Source organism: Pleurodeles waltl, chromosome 2_2 (genome assembly GCF_031143425.1).
Source record: "Pleurodeles waltl isolate 20211129_DDA chromosome 2_2, aPleWal1.hap1.20221129, whole genome shotgun sequence".
NCBI classification, from domain to species: Eukaryota; Metazoa; Chordata; class Amphibia; order Caudata; family Salamandridae; genus Pleurodeles; species Pleurodeles waltl.
In genome coordinates this window covers 1,038,660,271-1,038,679,753 of record NC_090439.1, presented here as the reverse complement: position 1 = coordinate 1,038,679,753, position 19,483 = coordinate 1,038,660,271, and the positions used below count along the sequence as shown (strand labels likewise).

Genomic DNA, 19,483 nt, shown 5'->3' with positions numbered 1-19,483 from the left:
TGTTTACTTGAAAGGCCAGGTCTTGAGATCCTTCCTGAGTTGCTGCAGCGAGGTGGCCTGTCTGAGGTTGAGTGGGAGAGTGTTCCATGTCCGGGCTGAGAGATAAGAGAAGGATCTGCCTCCAGCTGTGTTCTTCCTGATTCTGGGGATGGCGGGGAGGGCGATTTGGGAGTATCGGAGCTGCTTGGTGGGGGTGTTGAAGGTCAGGCGGTGGTTGAGGTAGGCCGGTATTATGTTGTTCAGTGCCTTGTAAGTGTGGGTCAGTAGCTTGTAGGTGATGCATTTGTCGACCGAGAGCCAGTGCAGGTCTCTGAGGTGGACAGGGATGTGGCTGTGGCGGGAGATGTCCAGGATGAGTCTGGCTGCTGCATTCTGGATTCTCTATACTCGTGTATGGTGCTTCTTTGCGATGCTGGTGTAGAGTGCGTTTCCGTAGTCTAGTTTGCTGCTGACAAGCGCGTGGGTGACTGTCCTTCTTGTCTCGATGGGGATTCACTTTAAAATCTTCCGAAGTAAGTGCAGGGTGTGAAAGCAGGGTCATGGAGAGCATGGAGTCCAGGATCATGCCTAGGTTGCGTGTGTAGTCGGTGGGAGTGGGGGCATTCCCTAAGGCGGTTGGCCACCAGGAGCCGTACGAGGTAGAAGGGGTGGAGCCGATTACGAGGATCTCTGTCTTGTCTGAGTTGAGTTTGAGGCAGCTGGCTTCCATCCAGGCAGTGACTGCTCTCATTCTGTCATTCCGTCATGGAAATTTCTGTTGGCTGTTGATGGGTCGTCAGTCAAGGAGAGGATCAGTTGGGCATCGTCGCCATAGGATACAATGTTTAGGCTATGCTGTCTGATGATTTCAGTGAGCGGGGCCATGTAGATGTTAAAGATGGTCGGACTTAGTGAGGATCCCTGGGGTACTCTGCAGCATGTTTCTTTGGATGCCAAGGTGAATGGTGGGAGTCTGACACTCTGGGTTCTTCCGGTGAGGAAGGATCTAATCCATTCCAGAGCTTTACCGTGGATGCCGGCGTCATGGATTCTGGTGTGGAGGGTGGAGTGGGAGACTGTGTCGAACACTGCGGAGAGGTGGAGGAGGATGAGACCATCCGTGTCTGTGTGGTCCAGGATGGTGCGGATGTCATATCTGGCTGTGAGGAGGCCTGTTTCGGTGCTGTGGTTTCTTCTTAATCCAGACTGGTAGGGATCTAGGACCTGGTTTGCTTCGAGGAACTCCGTGAGTTCATGTCAATGGGCTTTTCAGTTACCTTGGCTGGGAAGGAGAGCAGAGAGATGGGTCTGTAGTTCGTCAAATCCCTTAGGATGGTGGAGAGTTTCTTTAGGAGTGGGTTGATCTCTGTATGCTTCCAGTCAGATGGGTTGGTGGCAGTTTTGATGGAGCGGTTGATACTTCTGCAGAGCCCTGGTGCGTTCTGGCTCTGGCCAGGTTGAAAATGTGATGTGGGCACGGGTCTGAGGGTGCCCCTGAGTGGATGGACTAAATGAGTTTCCGGGTGTTATCTGTGGAGATAGGTGCCCAATGGTTCAGGGTCTGGTGCGGCCTGGGGTCCGTGGTGGTGCTGGTGGGTGGGTTTTGGTTCTTGAATCCTTCAAATATGTCCTGGATTTTCTAGTGAAAAAAGGTGGCGAGGTTGTCGCAGAAGTCTTGAGGGAGGGGATGTCTGAGGTGTCAGTTCCGGGGTTCATGAATTCCTTGACTATGGTGAAGAGCTCCCCGATGTTGTGTGCATTGGTACTTATGTGTTCTTGAATGACAGCTTTTTTGGAGGCTCTGATGAACTGGTGGTGCGTGGTGACTTTTATTTTGTAGGCAGTGTGGTCTTCAGTTGTTTTGCTGTTTCTACACTTTAGCTCCAAACTTTTGCAGTGCGTTTAGACTCTTGGAGTTCTGTCGTGAACCAGCTTGGTTCCTGCGGTGCTGGTTTGTGGTGGGTTTTCTGAGGGGGGCAACACAGTTAGTGCATTCTGTGATCCAGCGCTGGAGCTTTTGTGCGGAGTCGTTCGTGTTCGCAGCGTCCAGTGGGGGAGAGTGACTCAGAGCACCGGTGGGCTTCGCTTCGGTGACTTTGTCCCAACTTCTGCCAGGGTGACAAGGGACGTTGTGGCATACGGTGGTCTTTGGGAAGGCAAAATGGAAGCATTGGTGGTCAGTCCACTGGTGTTCGGAGCTGTGAGAGATGGTGATGTTATTTTCTGCCCAGAAAATGGGATTGAGGGTGTGACCTGCTCTGTGAGTGGGGAGGTTGACTAGTTGCTTAAGACCAAGGGTTGCAAGGTTGTCTAAGGGGGTTGTGGTGTTTGAGTCGTCGTGGTTGTCAAGGTGGAAGTTGAGGTTGCAGAGCAGGATGTAGTCGGTGGAAGCGAGTGCATTGGGGAGGCGACAAGATTGCTGATGGTTTTGCTGAACTGGGGACAAGCCCCAGGCAGTCTGTTTGTGAGCGTGCCACGGAGGGAGGTGCTCAGGTTTGTCTGGATATGGAAGTGTAGGTGTTCTAGGGTGGCTGGTAGGTTCTGTGTCTTGATGGTGGTTGACGGGCGTAGGGTGTTCCTGTATACTATGGCGATAATTCCTCCTCGTCGATTGGCTCGGTCTTTGTGGAAGATTTTGTAGCCTTCGGGAATGGCGGTGGCGATGTCCGGGCCTTAAGTGGGTGTGATCCAGGTCTTTGTGATGAAGGCGACATCCGGGGCGATCAAGTTGAGGAGTTCCCAAACTTCTACTGCTTGTTTGATGAGGGAGTGGGTGATGCGGAATATGTACCCGAGGTGTCTGTCTGGGCTTGTGTAGGGATGTGTGGCAGGTGGAGGCAGGTGCGGGAGCAGAAGCGGCAGGAAAATGGTCCATGTGTGTTCTTTGGGTTGGCTCTGTGGACGGCTGAGGCTCTCCTGGGGTTGAGGGTGTTCAGCGTATCAGCGGTGTACCGAAAGGTGGCGCGGGAAGCAGGGTCCATGGCGCTGGGCACGGTCCGGGCGCAGACGGGCTTGCCATTGGTGCACCTTCGGTGCGCAAGCAGCGTCTGCTGCATGTAGCCGCACAGCAACCACCATTATGAAGAGGAGGGAGGGAAAGTTAACTGGGGGGCGGGAAGCGCTTCGCAGGGAGGGGGGCAGGGCCGCAGGGGCAGTGATCTAACCACTGTTTCTAGATTGCCTTCCTCTAACCTGAATATCTGGCGAGTGTGTTCCTAGATGCTTGAACCTATGTTTTGGAAGAGTATTTTGCCTTTATTTTATATTCTTTCAAATTAACTATTTTTTTTTTAATGAGTTTACTTTGTGAGTATCTTGATGGGTAGAGTTTGGAAAATGTGGTAGAAAAATTGTTTCATTAATTTATATATAATTTTGAGTTATGTGGGTGATTTTATATCTTGACTAACTGGTTCATTTAACTGTTAGGAAATCAGTGGTGTGCGCGGGGTAATGTTAATGGTGAGATTTTTGGGCAACTAAGGGTTTGATTACAAGTTGGGTTGTTAAACCTCTGTTTAAGCACATGATGGAATTATGAGTTTGATTTTATTTAACACGTCCGGTTATCGGATAACCCAATATTCGTTAAATTTCTGTAGCTCAAGCTGGCCGAAATTTAACAGGTGAAAACATAAAATAATTACCACTTCATGCGGATTTTGGTAGATAAAAAACCAAAATCTGCATGTTATTTCTCAAAAACACATAATAGGTGTTATTTTTGCAGCCCAAAAATAACATACCTCATAGTATGGTTATTTACCAGGGACGATAAATAACGTCTCAACTTGCAATCAGGCCCAAAGTACGTTGTTCTAAATCAGCCACCCAAATCAATGCTTGTGCGTTTTTGCTTCATACATTTGTGGATTTATTTGAACTACTGATGTCTTTTTATTTACGAGTTTTGTTTTCTTGCTCCAACCCCTTATTTGTATGGGTTAGTTTAGGGGGGGATATGTGCTGATTATCATATTTCAATGTCTTCTAGAGTTATGTATTACATGGAGTCAGGTACCGTTGTGTTGGTCCCTGACTGATGTATTCTGTTTATCTCTGAGCTGCACCAAGAGAGGGTGTTGGATGTGGCTTTTTGTTGTTATTCATTTGGGCTGTGAGGTCCGAGGGGCAGAATATGTGTATTTGGGGCGCACGGTAAGTAGTATGGGAGAAAAAGACGCTGGGGACTGACATAACCTTCATACAGTCAGGTAATAGAGGTGGTTTAGTATGAACTGGAAGCGGGCATATACATACTGGTTAGTAACATGGGGGCGGTATGTTACTTAAGTCCGTCTTATGTTCTAAAAGTTAATTTTTGATGTATTTTTTAAAAATGTATTTAATTCGGGAAAAAAAAAAAACATACAGGTATACTTATGGCGGAATCCCCCGCGATTTGGTGAATATCACAGCAGCGAATGGGTAGTGACAGGAGCGAAACCAAGGAAAAATCCTATAGAAGCAATAGTGAGGTCACATCGAATGTACTTGATTTTTAATGTATTGTAATGCATTTTCTTTCCCTTTAGTGAGATTGTGTGTTTACAGATAAAACACATTTGGAAAATTAATGGCAAAGACTTGTCTTTTTGTTTCAGAACGTTAACAAAGACATTTAACTGCAAATCTATTTTTTCTCACAGTGTTGGGGAAATAAATATATATATATTGTGGTGTTATGATGTTGTAATACAACTTTCAGCAGCATTTACCTAATTTTTCTAACCAACAAGTTTAGTTAGTTAGTTGAATAAAAAAATAATGTATTCGTTTACATTGCAGGTCTGCTTGTTTAACTTCTGTGGGCGCTGACTTAATCAAACCTATGTGCACTTATATACACGTTGTTTGCTTAAGGAATCTAGCAGAGTGTGGCTTTGGGAATGCTAACTGTTGTTAAATACACAACACAGGGGCAACAAAAATAGTTCCCGTTGAAGCTCCTCCTCCTGATGCAGAACCCACAGATATGGAACCAACGGAGCAAGATAATGTCCAACGCAGAGGGTATCAGGAATATGCCATCCAGCAAACACCGTATGAGCAGCCGATGAACCCACACAGGTATTTTATTTTAGCTGATTTTTAAGATAAAATACATGTTTAGTTCAGTGCAATGGCCTTAAAAAATTTAACGCAAATAAGAGTTACCACTTACTTTTCTTTGGTTAATTAGCATTAGAAATAACTCCTTAACTAGCCTTAAGTAAATCTATGTTCAGCCACCCCCGAAGTCCCTACAGTCCCCATTTCATTTGATATTTTATCACTTTTAAAGTCAATCTTCACATTGCCAACATACCTTGCTGATGATTTATTTATGTATAATTTACCTCCATCAGTAGGGCCAATTTCTCGCTTGGAGAACCAAAAAAACACGGCGTGGTTCAGGTGAACTATTCACTCTCATAATCCACTTCTGCAACCCACCCACCACAGATCTTATAGGCAACAGCCCCAATGTTCTCATTACGAATTCCCTTAGGATTTTTCCTATAGGGCTATCGATGCCCTATCATTCCTCGTTTTTTTAGTATTTAACAATGGAGAGAATGAGGCTATAGGGCACATTTGCACATGTTTTTGTTAGGTGTAACTTCGTTGAACAAGAACACACATTTGCTCCTTACCCTAATACACATTGTATTCATACACATACACATTGTACAGTGCAGACAGTAATAGAGTTTTCGAAGTTCAAACCAAATTTACCATGGTAGAAATCTATCATCAGCATCTTAAATTTAGAGTTAGTGGCAGGAAGGATAGCACTAGAGAAGGTTTGGAGCTGCAGAATTTAGTCCACAACCATAATATTTTATGTTTGTGGGTATTTACACACAAATATTTTGGCCCTGATCACATGGGGGATGTAAAATCCCAATCGGTGTGAAACAGGGACCGAAATTAAAACTTGTGCACACTTTTCCTCGTTATTATCAGGTCAGATAAACCCTGCACCTGTACAATTTTCCTGAGGTAAGTTTAATGAGGTGGAACCTGTGGGCATGGGTGTGTGAGCTTCAGATTTCACAACAATCAAGCTAAACACATAGCATGAGAAGCAGGACATGAACTGGGCCTAACGGGTAAAGGAAAGAGAAGTGTGGACTAATAGGTGTTAACTTAAAAGAAATATTTTTCAAACCAATCAACATTTTGTAAGGCCTTCAAAACATAGAGGAGAGATATTGTTTGTGTTTTTATCAGTGTGGACATGTAAAAATCCCAGGTGAAATCCAACAGACACTCTGGTGGTCATTCTGACCCTGGCGGTCAAAGACCGCCAGGGCGGAGGACCGCGGGAGCACCGCCGACAGGCCGGCGGTGCTCCAATGGGGATTCTGACCGCGGCGGTAAAGCCGCGGTCGGACCGGCACCACTGGCGGGCTCCCGCCAGTGTACCGCCGCCCCATTGAATCCTCCACGGCGGCGCAGCTTGCTGCACCGCCGCGGGGATTCTGACCCCCCCTACCGCCATCCAGATCCCGGCGGTCCGACCGCCGGGTCCGGATGGCGGTAGGGGGGGTCGCGGGGCCCCTGGGGGCCCCTGCAGTGCCCATGCCACTGGCATGGGCATTGCAGGGGCCCCCGTAAGAGGGCCCCTACATGTATTTCACTGTCTGCTGCGCAGACAGTGAAATACGCGACGGGTGCAACTGCACCCGTCGCACAGCTTCCACTCCGCTGGCTCGATTCCGAGCCGGCTTCATCGTGGAAGCCTCTTTCCCGCTGGGCTGGCGGGCGGTCTGAAGGCGACCGCCCGCCAGCCCAGCGGGAAAGTCAGAATTACCGCCGCGGTCTTTCGACCGCGGAACGGTAACCTGACGGCGGGACTTTGGCGGGCGGCCTCCGCCGCCCGCCAAGGTCAGAATGAGGGCCTCTGTACCCAACTATTTTTACAGAATACATTTTTTAGAGGAGTGAAACACCCCCCTGCACCCTGGGAACTACGCCCCTGCCTGTTGATATTTGTTATCTGAAGAATTCCCTGTAATGACTGGGACATGTGGAATTGAGTGGGATTAGCACAGATTCCTCTTGTTACACCCCATTCTGTAGAGTAGCCTGAGACAAGGATTGAAGACGGACTCCAAAATAATAAGGTAAGATTGAGGTTTATTATCCAAGAGCAAAGAGGGCCCACTCCAATGCAGCGTCCGCCTCCTGGAGCAACAGCTGACCGAATGCAGACTGCCGGACTCCAGAACACAGACGCAGCTACTAAAGAGCATGGGCACCAAACACGGAATGTGCATTGAAAGTGGCTAAACAATGATACATACTACAACACCTCCCTCCTTTAAACAACCCAAAAAAAAAACTTTAAACTAAAACAAAATCCTGAAATTTAGAAGGTAACTTAACATGTCTGGAACTGCGGGCTACAACCATTTTGGAAGTAGATTCAGTGAGATTAGGATTAGAATTAAGGCCTGAGTTATTTGTATCAGGCAGTACATCAGAACAAGGATCTGATACTCCCAAGGAGTCGCCTGACTCCTCAGCAGAAGGTAGATCAACCGCATCAGTTCCAGCATGCAAAGACCTTCCTACATCCGTTGATAACATTGAATCATCACTATCTCTCAAACGATACATATCTTTGAATATTTCAAATAGCTCCTTATTGATTGGAACAACACTACTTCTGCTCCACCACCCCTGTCCATCAAGTAACACAGAAGCCTTTGTAGATTTAAGAACCTTAGCAGGTAAGGAAAATTTAGACTTGCCTTTACATACCCTATAAGGTTTCTTAATTGGAACCCAGTCGTTCACACATAAATCAATTTGTTTGGCAGAGGTCCTTTGATCAAAATTACTCTTCTGTTTCAACTGTTTGTCAAGCACTCTACCTTTCAAGGTACTGTCCCCAGACAAATCATGAGACTCACCGTTATCACGCAAGACATCAAACATCCACCTAGGTACAAGCTTGGTTTTGGGATCTCTTCCCCTAAGTAATTTAAAAGGAGAGAGTCCTGTAGTGGAATGAGGAGTAGACAAATATGACCAAATATTTTCTTGCAAAAACTCGGCTACATCAACATTAGATGCCAAAGTGGTTTGGATACCTTCCTTAAGAAAGCGATTAACTCTTTCTACCAAACCGTTAGAAACGGACTGTGTAAAGCTACTTTGAGATGTTTGATATCATGCAACATCATAAAGTCAGACACTTTCTTAGATACAAAATGCGTGCCATTATCAGTCACCACAGAGTTCACTGGACCTTCTAGTCTAAATAACCTATTTAAGAACCTGATGACTAGATCAGAATCCACGTCAGCAGCAAAAGAATAATATACCCATTTAGAAAAGTAATCAACCCCCACCAGAAGATACTTCATATGCCTCGGCAGAAAATGGAAAGACCCCGAAAAATCCAAGGCTATTTTCTCCCAAGGTTTTTCTGGCAAAGGAACTGGAAACAAGGGTTTAGGGACCATTTTCCAGTGTTTGTCTGAGACAATGCACCCTGGACACCTATTCACAAAATAAGCAACCTGTTTGTCCAATCCTGGCCACCAATACGACATTTTCAGTTTCCTAGAAGTAGCCAAAATGCCTAAATGGCCTTCATGGGCTAAACTGATTATCTTGTTCCTAAGATTGGTAGGCGGAACAATAAGGCTGCCCCTTAAACAAATACAATTTTCACAAGTAAGATCACTAGAAACTTGACAAAAGGCTCTAAGTTCACCAGACAGGCTCTTTATGGGAGGCCATCTGGTTTTCAAGAAGTCTAGAACTTTAGACAAAGTTGGATCATTAGTCATTGAAGACAGCCACTCACTCTCAGAGATATGGTTGTCCGAAATAGCTAAAATATCTACAACAGCTACCACACACTCTTCTCCAGCTCCAACTCACATGAAAAATCATAAGGTAAAGGAAGGCAAGACAAACAATCTGCACGAAAATTCCTGCCACCCTGAATGAACTTTGTTACCAAGTTATATTCCTGCAACTTGGACAATAAACAAACCAAACGTGCTGGTGCCTTCCCCAAGCCATTCCCATTCAAGAGATAAACAAGTGGTTTATGGTCCTTGTACAATTCACACTCGAAACCCCAAATATACATTTTGAACTTCTGAACAGCCCAGACACATGCCAAAGCTTCCCTCTCAATAGTACTATAATGCTTCTCAGCCTCAGTCAACATCCTGGAAGCAAAAGCAACAGTGTTCTCACGACTATCAGCCCACTGACTAAACAGAGCTCCAATCCCAATTAAACTGGCATCTACCATAATAAAGCGCTTACCAACCGGATTATAAACTTGCAAAGCTAGAGCTGATATAACCAAATCCTTAATTTTTCCCAAAACAGAATTCAACTTATCTGTCAACTCAGACTTGGTCCCTTATTTAAGCAGAGATCTCAAAGGCTGCACTTCCTTAGCATAGCCTGGAACAAACCTAGCATAATACTCGCAGAGTCCTAAGAAAGATCTTAAAGCATCCTTATCGAAAGGTGGGCACGCCTTCCTCACAGCATCCACATTATTGAACTTGGGTCTAATTCCATCCCCAGAAAAAACATGACCTAGAATTCTCCACTTCAGTTACCATCAATTTGCACTTACTAGGTTTTACTGTCATACCTTTGTTTTTGAGACTAAGCAAAACTTTTTTTTTAATTTGCTCATGTTCAACCTCAGTCTCAGTATGAATTAAAATATCATCCTGGGAGGCCTGTACCTGGGGTATGTCACAAAATAAATTGTCCATCAACTTTTTGAAACACACTTGCTGCCGAGGCTAGGCCAAACGACAAGAGTAAGTACTTATATACCCCAAACAGAGTTACAAAAGTGGTAATGTCTCGAGAACATTCTCTCAATGGAACTTGATGGTATGATAGAAAACACTTTTGAGGTACCTAGATTTGTGATCATTTCCTGAATGTGTGGAAGGGGATGGCTATCTACAATTATCTTCTGATTAACCAACCTGAAATCCACACATAGCCTCAATTCACCTTTTTTTGTTTCGTAATCACAACCGGTGAAACCCACTCTGAAGAATCTGTTGGGGCAATAATGCCCTCTTTTTGCAATCTATGCAGTAAAGACTTTAAATCCAATCTGACACTTAGGTGAACTGGTCTGAATTTGTGCACAACAGGAACTGCACTCTTCTTCAATTTAACACAATGTTCAAAACCATGAACAGACCCTACCTGATCCTTAAATACCTCCGGGAATAAGTTAACCATGCGCTCTGTAATGCCATTAGACACTTGTACATTGGCATTAGAACTAGAAGAAATTAATTTAGGTAATTCCCCCAATACTACAGGAATATCATGTCCTGGGCAAAGTATTATCCCCAGGTGTGCCAAATCCTTCCAACCTAAAATATTGCGGCCCTTAACCGCAACGTAAATTTTTGTGAAAATAAGTCTGCAAAGACATTGCAAATCAGATGAAAAATAACCCAATAAGTCAATGTCCTGGTCCCCAAAAGCTTTAGGGCTAACATCTGAAGGCTGTAAAACAATGGGATTCTGCCACAAATCAAAGAAAGTGTGGTCACCTAAAATGGTAATTGGTGCCCCTGAATCTGCTAAGACAGATATAGATTCCGAACCAATAATGGCATCACATATGGCCCCTTTGATGACTTTCTCAGATTTCTCAGAAGAGGAACCTAGAAGGTCAACTGGTTAACACCTCCAAGCTTGGGTTACGGCAAGCTAAAAGTCTTTCTTGTACTTTCTTTTGAAAACAATAAAAGACAAATTGGTCACGTATGTAGACATCAACATTAGCACCAAACTCACACTTAGCAGCTAAGACCCTTAAATTTGCTACATACTCCTCAACAGATTAATCGCTCAACTGTTTACACATAGCAAAATTGAATCTCTCAAGTAAATCATAAGAGTCATCAGAGTACTGTTTCTTCATACGTTCCTTCACCTCAATATAGCAATTCCACGGCACATCGCCTACAGGAGCCTGAATGCCTGTTAAGTTATCAAAAATCCTTTGGCCCGCAATACCTAGATGATTGAAAAGCAAAGCCATCTTCCTACTAGGGGAAAAATCGACAGCGTCTATAGCTGAAAGATAATTTTCAAAAATGCGAAGCCATTCAAGCCATTTGATCTCCGGCTTTCCTGCTCTCTGCAAAAATGCTGGTGGCTGGACTATGCCTTGAGTAGCTGCCATGATAAACAAAATGAAATAAATTCAATAAGGACACAAAATTGGTGAAAGAATAGAGAAAACAGTCACTAATAAGCGGTGTAATGAGTACTCAAAGCTAGGTTTCCTGGAAGAAATGTATTCTGAACAGTGTGAATAGTTGCGTGTAATACAGAGTAACGCTTTAAGAAAAGCGTCTCGTCTCCAGTACGAGACACACATTGTAGCCATTATGCAAGCAAAACTCTGAAAGCATTGTTCCTGTACCCCTGTCAACGCTGGAGAGATAACTTGTGTCGGTACAGGTTTGTTTTGACTGAAAGCGTTGTTCCTGTAACCCAGGCAACGCTGGAGAAGCAACTCATGTCGATGCAGATTGATTCGAAGCTCGTGTCTGGAAATGTCGTTGCCGTACCAAAGCGGCTCAGGTCACAAAGAAGCAGAATTTCCTCATCTTGCAAATCATAAGTGAGTAAATGTGGCCCAATTGGATTGCTTCTGCAAATATGTGACTGCCTTAGATTTCAAGGAATAGTTCATGATTCTTTGTGAATCTTCAAAAAGTCAGAAACCTAATTAAGTTCAGGAGCAAACCTATGGGAATAGGGTTTTGATTTTTGTGAAAGTTATGCTTTCTAACTCGGGTCTTTAGTTAATATTATTTCTGATGTCTTCACTTTTTTGTTTAATTTGGGGTTTAAGATACTTCTTTGAAAGTCTGAAGCTTTTAGCATACTCTAAAATATAGTATAAAAAAGGCACTCTGGTCCAACTAATCTGTATTGAGATTATCTCTAATTTTAGATTTATTCAAAAGCGGAACCTTTTGATCTGTTGATTCCATGTAATAGACTAAGACGTTGTGTATGTGAACAGCCTAGGTGCAATACTATTGAGAAATCACCATCTAGCACAGGGTGGCTTTTAAGAATCCTCTTCCCTCTCTCCCATGATACAGGTAGCATATAAACTTGGAGTAAATCGACCAGAATTTACAGTCGCAATGAACAAGTTACTGTAGACATTGATTAGGACAGTCACATTGTTAACATAGGTGTTAGAAATGGGGTCTTTGGTTGGCAGTCAGGTTACCCCCTGTCCAAGCAAGGACCCTCACTCTAGTCAGGGTAAGTCACACACAATCCAAATTATCCTGTGCCCACCCTCTGGTAGCTTGGCACTGGGCAGTCAGGCTTAACTTAGAAGGCAATGTGTAAAGTATTTGTGCAATAAAGCATACAATAACACAATATAGCACCACAAAAATACACCACACAGTGTTTAGAGAAATATATAATATTTATCTGTATATTTGCAGGTCAAAACGATAAAAGATGCAATATGAAATTGTAGAGATATCACTGAAAAGTGATTTAAAGTGTCTTAAGTCTTTAAAAAGCAAACAAAGTCTCTTTCAAGCACAAAGTACCTGTTTTGGAGTGGAAAATCTCAGCAAAGGGCCGCAGAGGAGGAGATGCGTGGAAAAATGGTGTGTGCGTCGGTTTCGCCTCTTCACATACGGACTTGCGTCATTATTTTTCACGCGGGGAAGATGTTGCATCGATTTCCGGCGCGCGGACAGTCTCCTCTGTGGGTCGCGGGGTTTTCAGATGCCCCGGGGTCTGTGCGTGGATTCCTGGGCTTGTTGTCCAGCTGCGCGTTGTTCCGGAGGGCTGTGCGTGGAATTTTCTCCCTCACGGCAGGCCTCGTGTCGATTTTCTCTCTGGAAGTCGGGCGGCGTTGTCCAGGCGGGCCGTGCGTCGAAGTTCCGGTCGCACCGCAGGCGTCGCGTCGATCTTTTCCTTGCGGGGCCAAGCGGCGTCTTTCCGGATCGGCATGCGGTGAATTTTTCACCGCAGAACAAGCTGTGCGTCGAATTGTTCGGCGCACAAGGAGTCCAGTTGAAAGATGGAAGTCTTTTTGGTCCTGAGATTTCAAGGAACAGGAGGCAAGCTCTATCCAAGCCCTTGGAGAGCACTTCTGCAGCAAGGCAAGAGTTCAGCAAGGCAGCAGGCCAACAGCAAGGCAGCAGTCCTATGTAGAAAGCAGTCGGGTGAGTCCTTTGAGCAGCCAGGCAGTTCTTCTTGGCAGGATGCAGGTTCTGGTTCAGGTTTCTTCTCCAGCAACAGTCTGAGGTGGTAGGGCAGAGGCCCTGTTTTATACCCAAATGTGCCTTTGAAGTAGGGGAGACTTCAAAGAGTGGCTTAGAAGTGCACCAGGTCCCCTTTCAGTTCAATCCTGTTTGCCAGGGTCTCAGTAGGGGGTGTGGCAGTCCTTTGTGTGAGGGCAGGCCATCCACCCTCCCAGCCCAGGAAGACCCATTCAAAATGCAGATGTATGCAAGTGAGGCTGAGTAGCCTGTGTTTGGGGTGTGTCTGAGTGTGGGGTGTGTCTGAGTGAATGCACAAGGAGCTGTCAACTAAACCCAGCCAGACGTGGATTGCAAGGCACAGAAAGATTTAAGTGCAAAGAAATGCTCACTTTCTAAAAGTGGCATTTCTAGAATAGTAATATTAAATCCAACTTCACCAGTCAGCAGGAGTTTGTATTACCATTCTGACCATCCTAGATATGACCTTCCTACTCTTTTCAGATCAGCAGCTACCTCTGCAATAATGTATGAGGGCAGCCCCAATGTTAGCCTATGAAGGGAGCAGGCCTCACAGTAGTGTAAAAACGATTTTAGGAGTTTTACACTACCAGGACATGTACACTACACAGGTACATTTCCTTCCTTTTACCCACACAGCACCCTGCTCTAGGGGTTACCTAGGGCACACATTAGAGGTGACTTATATGTAGAGAAAGGGGAGGTTTAGGCTTGGCAAGTACTTTTAATTGCCAAGTCGAAGTGGCAGTGAAACTGCACACACAGGCCTTGCAATGGCAGTCCTGAGACAAAGTAAAGGGGCTACTGGAGTGGGTGGCACAACCAGTGCTGCAGGCCCACTAGTAGCATTTAATCTACAGGCCCTAGGCACATACAGTGCACATTACTAGGGACTTATAAGTAAACTAAATAGTCCAATTGGGTATGAATCAAAGTTACCATGTTTAAAGGGAGAGAGCATGTGCACTTTAGCACTGGTTAGCAGTGGTAAAGTGTGCAGAGTCTAAAAGCCAGCAAAAACAGAGTCCAAAAAGTGGAGGGAGGCAGGCAAAAAGTTAGGGGTGACCATCCAGAGGCTGTCAGGTCTAACAATAGGGGTTTACTTTATTATGTCCTGATGAATGCCCAAGACCAGTGTTTGGCTATATTCCACGGAGTTCTGCTAACGGGCATACAATATGCATGTTGCACATCATGCGCTGCAATTTAGCGTCACTAGTGCGAGCAGCATTGAAAAATCAGCATGTACGGCACCATTCGGTGCACAAGTGACTATGACCATTCAAGTTGATTTTGCTGCCACTGAGTAGAAAATCCACTCGAGTGGCCACAAGTCTACTCGAGAAGCAGGCCTGTGACTGCCTGTGTTAGAAAATGGCACTAGGTGGCACCAAATCTTGCTTGTATTGCTGGAGCTTCACAGGAAAATGTTTTGCCATGCGTGATTGGCTGAATTTGGCCGGAACTCAACAACAGCAAAAGTAACAAGGAGCTGCCAAAGTCTGCCAATTCCCAGGGTGGAATTAAACATTCCTCCCACCCCTAGTCTTTATTCTTTGTTAACAGAACTATTGCATTCTTGTTAGCTCCTTTTCCGTGTTATTTAAGGGCTTCAAATATTTCTGTCTTTCCTGTCTATATTTTTTAACAAATCAGCCAGTAGTGGTTGAAATGGTCTTTCCTCGGTATTTTACAGCATAATATTAGGGTATATATCCATCACCAGTTCATTTGGGATATTTTTCCTGCTTGAGCAGCATTGATGTTTTTGCTATTGTAAGTATTTTTCTAAATAACTGTGAACATAACTCCCTGCTTACAGGAAGCCAGTGGGTTTAGGTTAGAGCTGGTGATACTGAATACAAATAATAATAATAATTATGTTCTATAAAGCGCATAGCTAATTCTTATGAAATGTCCTAGCACTTGGATACTTACTCCTGGTGATACAGTTGCCCACCAAGCGAACCAGAAGTAATCTAGACCCAAAGACCCAGGTTTTCATTTTTTTCCATGAAAGATTTTTCAGATGGCGCCTGCTGAATTGCAACAGAAAGAGAGTTCTAGATTTTTGGTGCAAGATGGCTAAAGGAGCTGCCGTCTATTCTAGCTCTTTTAAATTTTGGAGTAATGGCCAGTTTTGTTTTGGCCGATCTTAGATTTCTAGATGGAACACAGGGTTTGACCATAGAATGAAGTTAAGATGGGTCTTGAGAGGAAAGAGCCTTGTAGCTGTAGCAGAGAGCTTTAAAGGTGACTCTGCCTCATTGGAAGCCAGTGCATTTTCCTAAGTGTGGTCCTGACCGAGGCACGCTTAGGTAGATAGAGCAATACCTGAGCTGCAGTGGTCTGGACCTGTTGAAGCCTGCTAAAGCGGGATTGAGACACCCCTAACTAGAGAACATTTCAGTATTCCGGTCTGGATATAACCAGAGCCATGACTACAGTTTGGTGGGCAGACTCTGGTAAAAGGTGGACATTTTATCCCAAACCATTTCCCTGCGAGGGCAGCGATCTGGTTATGGAAAGAGAGTTTGTCATCAAACCAGATGCCCAGATTTTTGACCTTAGGCTTGGGAGTGGGTAAAGGACCAAGACTATCAGGCCACCAGACATTAGACCAGATGTTAAGATGCTTGCACAAAACCAACACCTCAGTCTTGCCTGCATTCAGCTTTAAGCAGTTTAAATTTTTCCAAGCAGCCTCCTCTGGCAGACATGAACAGAGAGATGAGGCCATATGTGAGTGAAGACAAGCTGCATGTCATCCATGTATGATACAGTGGTAAACCCATGACCTCATTGAGACGTAGATATTAAAAAAGGTTGGGTTTATTGGAGAGCCCTGTGTCACTCCCTGCTGCAAAGAATGCTTTGTTGAGTGGAATGGTTTTGGGGAGACATGAAAAGTATGCTGTTGCAGAAATGAGGCAAGCCAGAGCGGAGCTATACCACCCATTGTGCAGCTCTAGAGCCTCTCAATCAAGATGCTATGAGATATGATATCGAATCATAAAACTGAGTCAGACTTTTTAAGATTGAGAATGAAATTAACGGCAGAAATCTAAACAAACTGGAGTTTAAATAGTGCCTTTGCAGGAAGATTAAGGTAAATAGCATTACAATAGTCCATCCTAGCAGAACGAAGTGCACTGAAATATGTATTTTTTTTAGGTAGAGCAAAACTATGTAAGGTCCGTTTCAGTGTGTGTAGCTCACAGAGGCAGTATGGAGTTAATGAGATCGTCCATAATAAGGTGCATGTCAACTTACCTAGTACTACTTCCTGTAATAATAAATGGTTTTGTGACTTGGCCCCATTTTATTTACCATCTTCATAGCACGTTATTTCACGTCTCAACACATTTTCCCCTGTCAATTCTCATCATAGTATTCTTTGGATTCTTTCTCACTCAATCTCAACACTATTTTAATTCCACATCTAGTTGTTACTGCTCCTACTAGCTCCTCAAAAAAGGTAGATTTTGTCATTCACATGCCATTGCACAATATCCTAATGGAATGCTTTTATGTTGTTTCTTATATGGCTCAATATAATTCAAAACGCAGATTTGTTACATGTGTTTATTTGGTGTTAATTTACAGTCTCTGCATTGGGTAGTGCTTTTAATCATGGTTTGCTCCCTGCTTGCTTGTCCTCTTCACATTACTGTTTGCAACTGTAAACCCTGACAAAGCAAGCACCCCAGTCCTCTGTTCCCTAAACGCATTTATATTCGTAATAACATGTATTTTAATTTACACTGTTTGCAATCTATGAGTAAATTTTAGCTGTATCCTCTGTCCCACACCTTTCCAGAACCAGCATCTGATTTGTGGCAATCATTATGCCACAACTTCTCTTCTCAAGCCTAACTTCTTGTAATGTGCCTAAACTTGCAATACTATGACCCTGCCCTGAAGATCTCTTGTTAGGTGCACAGTAAAATCTTGCAGTTATTTGGGCACTGACAAAATAAACTGTGTTTGATAAAGAGGATAAGGTGGGAGCAGGTGACACTGTAAAGAGAAGACTAATTCTTGAGTGAGGATGGCTGATGCTGTCTGGGCTCCACAGGGGGTGGCTGAAGTCCATTTGTTTTGTGGCAAGTAGTTGTCACCTGAGAGTGGTGTTCAAGAAGGCAATGCCTGCCAACTGAGCAGTGCATTGTGGTGAAGGATGTACGTTTCATATAGCCAATATGTCTGATTCTACCCCACCCCTGAGCGCGCTTAGCCCTTGTTGCGAGGGTTCCCATTAGTCTGACCTTTTGATGATAGTAAAATGATATGTATAATATACTTGCTTAAAGGGGGTTTCAGCCACCTCTCTTCACCTATGGTCTGTTGTTATACTGTTCCCCTTTTGCTTCCACCCATTCCAGCATACAGCATGGAGCAGATGATCATCTTACTTAAGCCTCTGGTTAACTTCACTTTGAGTGACTGTATTTGGCTGTTTCACAATGTGGACATCTGCACAGAAGGCAGTGCCAGTGTTGCTGATTTTATAGTGGATGCAATTGAAGTTAGCGCAGGGCACATTCCATCTTTATCAGTTCCTGTATTTTTCCAAAGGTGTTGTAAATTCATCTTGAAGTGGACTGCTGCTGTTTCACAGTATACCACATTGTGTTTCTGGACTCTGTTTTACAAATGGTTCTTTTTGTTAACTTTACCAAGGAAGAAAACCATATTTGTGTTTAATTTACAGCACACTTTTAATAGTTTAATTAAACATAGGTGGGGTGTCATTTGGGTTTTTATATCCATCATTTTATACTGTGAGTCTCCTTTCTCTCCTTTTTTCCATTGTTTTTCTTTCCATGTTTCTTGCTTTTCTTTCCTGCTTTTTTTTCCCTCTCTTCTTTCATTTTTCCCTCTCTTTATTTGCCTTTTTTCTTTCATTACTTCTTCGTTTTTCACCTTTACTTTTTTCTTTTTTGCCTTTGTCTTTCCTTTCTTCATTTTTTGCCTTTGTCTTTCCTTTGTTTCTTTGTTTCTTTCTTTGTTTGTTTGTTTCTTTCTTTCTGCGCTTTTTTTCTCCATTTAATGTGGCAATAAAAATCCAGTTGGGAGTTTACAACTGCTAATAGCTTTAACTAGGAGAAATGCGAGACCCGTTGCATTGCAAATGCTTGTTCTTTCTTGCTGTCTTCTTTCTTTTGCCTTTGCTCCTTAGTTTCTTCCCTTATTTCTTCGTTTTTGGCTTCTTTACTTCATTTTTTGCCTCCCTCCTTTTCCTCCTTTTTGCATTCCTTCAGTTTTTGCTCTTCTTCCTTTCTTTTCAGCCTGTCTTCATTCTTTACTTCCTTCCTTTCTTCCCTTCTTTTGGGTCTTTTTTCTAAAAAGTAAGGCTGGCAGCAACAGCCTGTTTTTTTTTTTATCTGTGTTAGCAAAACCTTTTTATGTTACTTAATGTATTGCATCGTTAATTATAACTGTTTTCAGCCAGACTTCATCCCATAGTTTGAGACTGTGTCACTCAAGTTTTATTTACACCCACTCCAGGTGTCATCAGTGTTCCCCTCTTCAGGCATTGAGTAACTTCACTATGAGTTACAGCATGCTGCTCTTTCACAAGGAGCACATCCGCACAAAAGGTACCCCCCTTTAGTGCTGGGTGTACCATGGTATTGTGCACTTTTTTGAGACAAGAAACTCACATATGCCTTTGGCCAATTTTTAAAATATATATTTAATGAGGGGCCAGCAGGTTCCTGAATAATAAAGTTTAGCAAAACCCATGGTACAGTAAAACAGAAATTGCCAAAAGGCTGTCGACCACCACCAGACCTACTGGCTTTGCCAATGCTAGCTACCTTTTCTTTCTATGCATAATCTTGGGAATGGGTCTCCAGGAATAAGTGAGTGGCCAGACTACCTTAACAGGGTGTTCAAGAAATAAACAACAAAGGTAGGATGCCTACTCTTCATTGTACCTGAGGGGAGGGGGATATAGTTAACTGCATCCTGATGCCCCACTCATGAATAAATCACACAACTTGGAATGTTCTATGCATGGTTATAAAAGTAAGGTCCAGTTCTACCCTACAGGGAGGGTTACACTGTGTGCTCAAATGTAACAAAGGTAAATGCATGTAATTTTAATGTGAGTAAGAATGGCTCTGGAGTTTCTGAAGGCCAGCCCGACACTATACTGTGATGACCGGGCAGCCAACTTGAATTGAGGGGCTTCAAAACATTATCATGTTGATATTATGCAT

The 19,483-nt window shown here is 43.8% G+C and overlaps 1 protein-coding gene across 2 annotated transcripts in view; it reads left to right on the top strand.

Moving 5' to 3' along the window:
* Positions 1 to 19,483, top strand: part of ZFAT (zinc finger and AT-hook domain containing) — a 645,246-nt gene that overhangs the window by 167,243 nt on the left and 458,520 nt on the right. For both annotated transcript variants that reach the window (XM_069220790.1, XM_069220791.1), the window contains exon 5: positions 4,899 to 5,049. In XM_069220790.1, the coding sequence (XP_069076891.1) occupies positions 4,899 to 5,049 (151 nt within the window). The remainder of the gene's footprint in view (positions 1 to 4,898; positions 5,050 to 19,483) is intronic.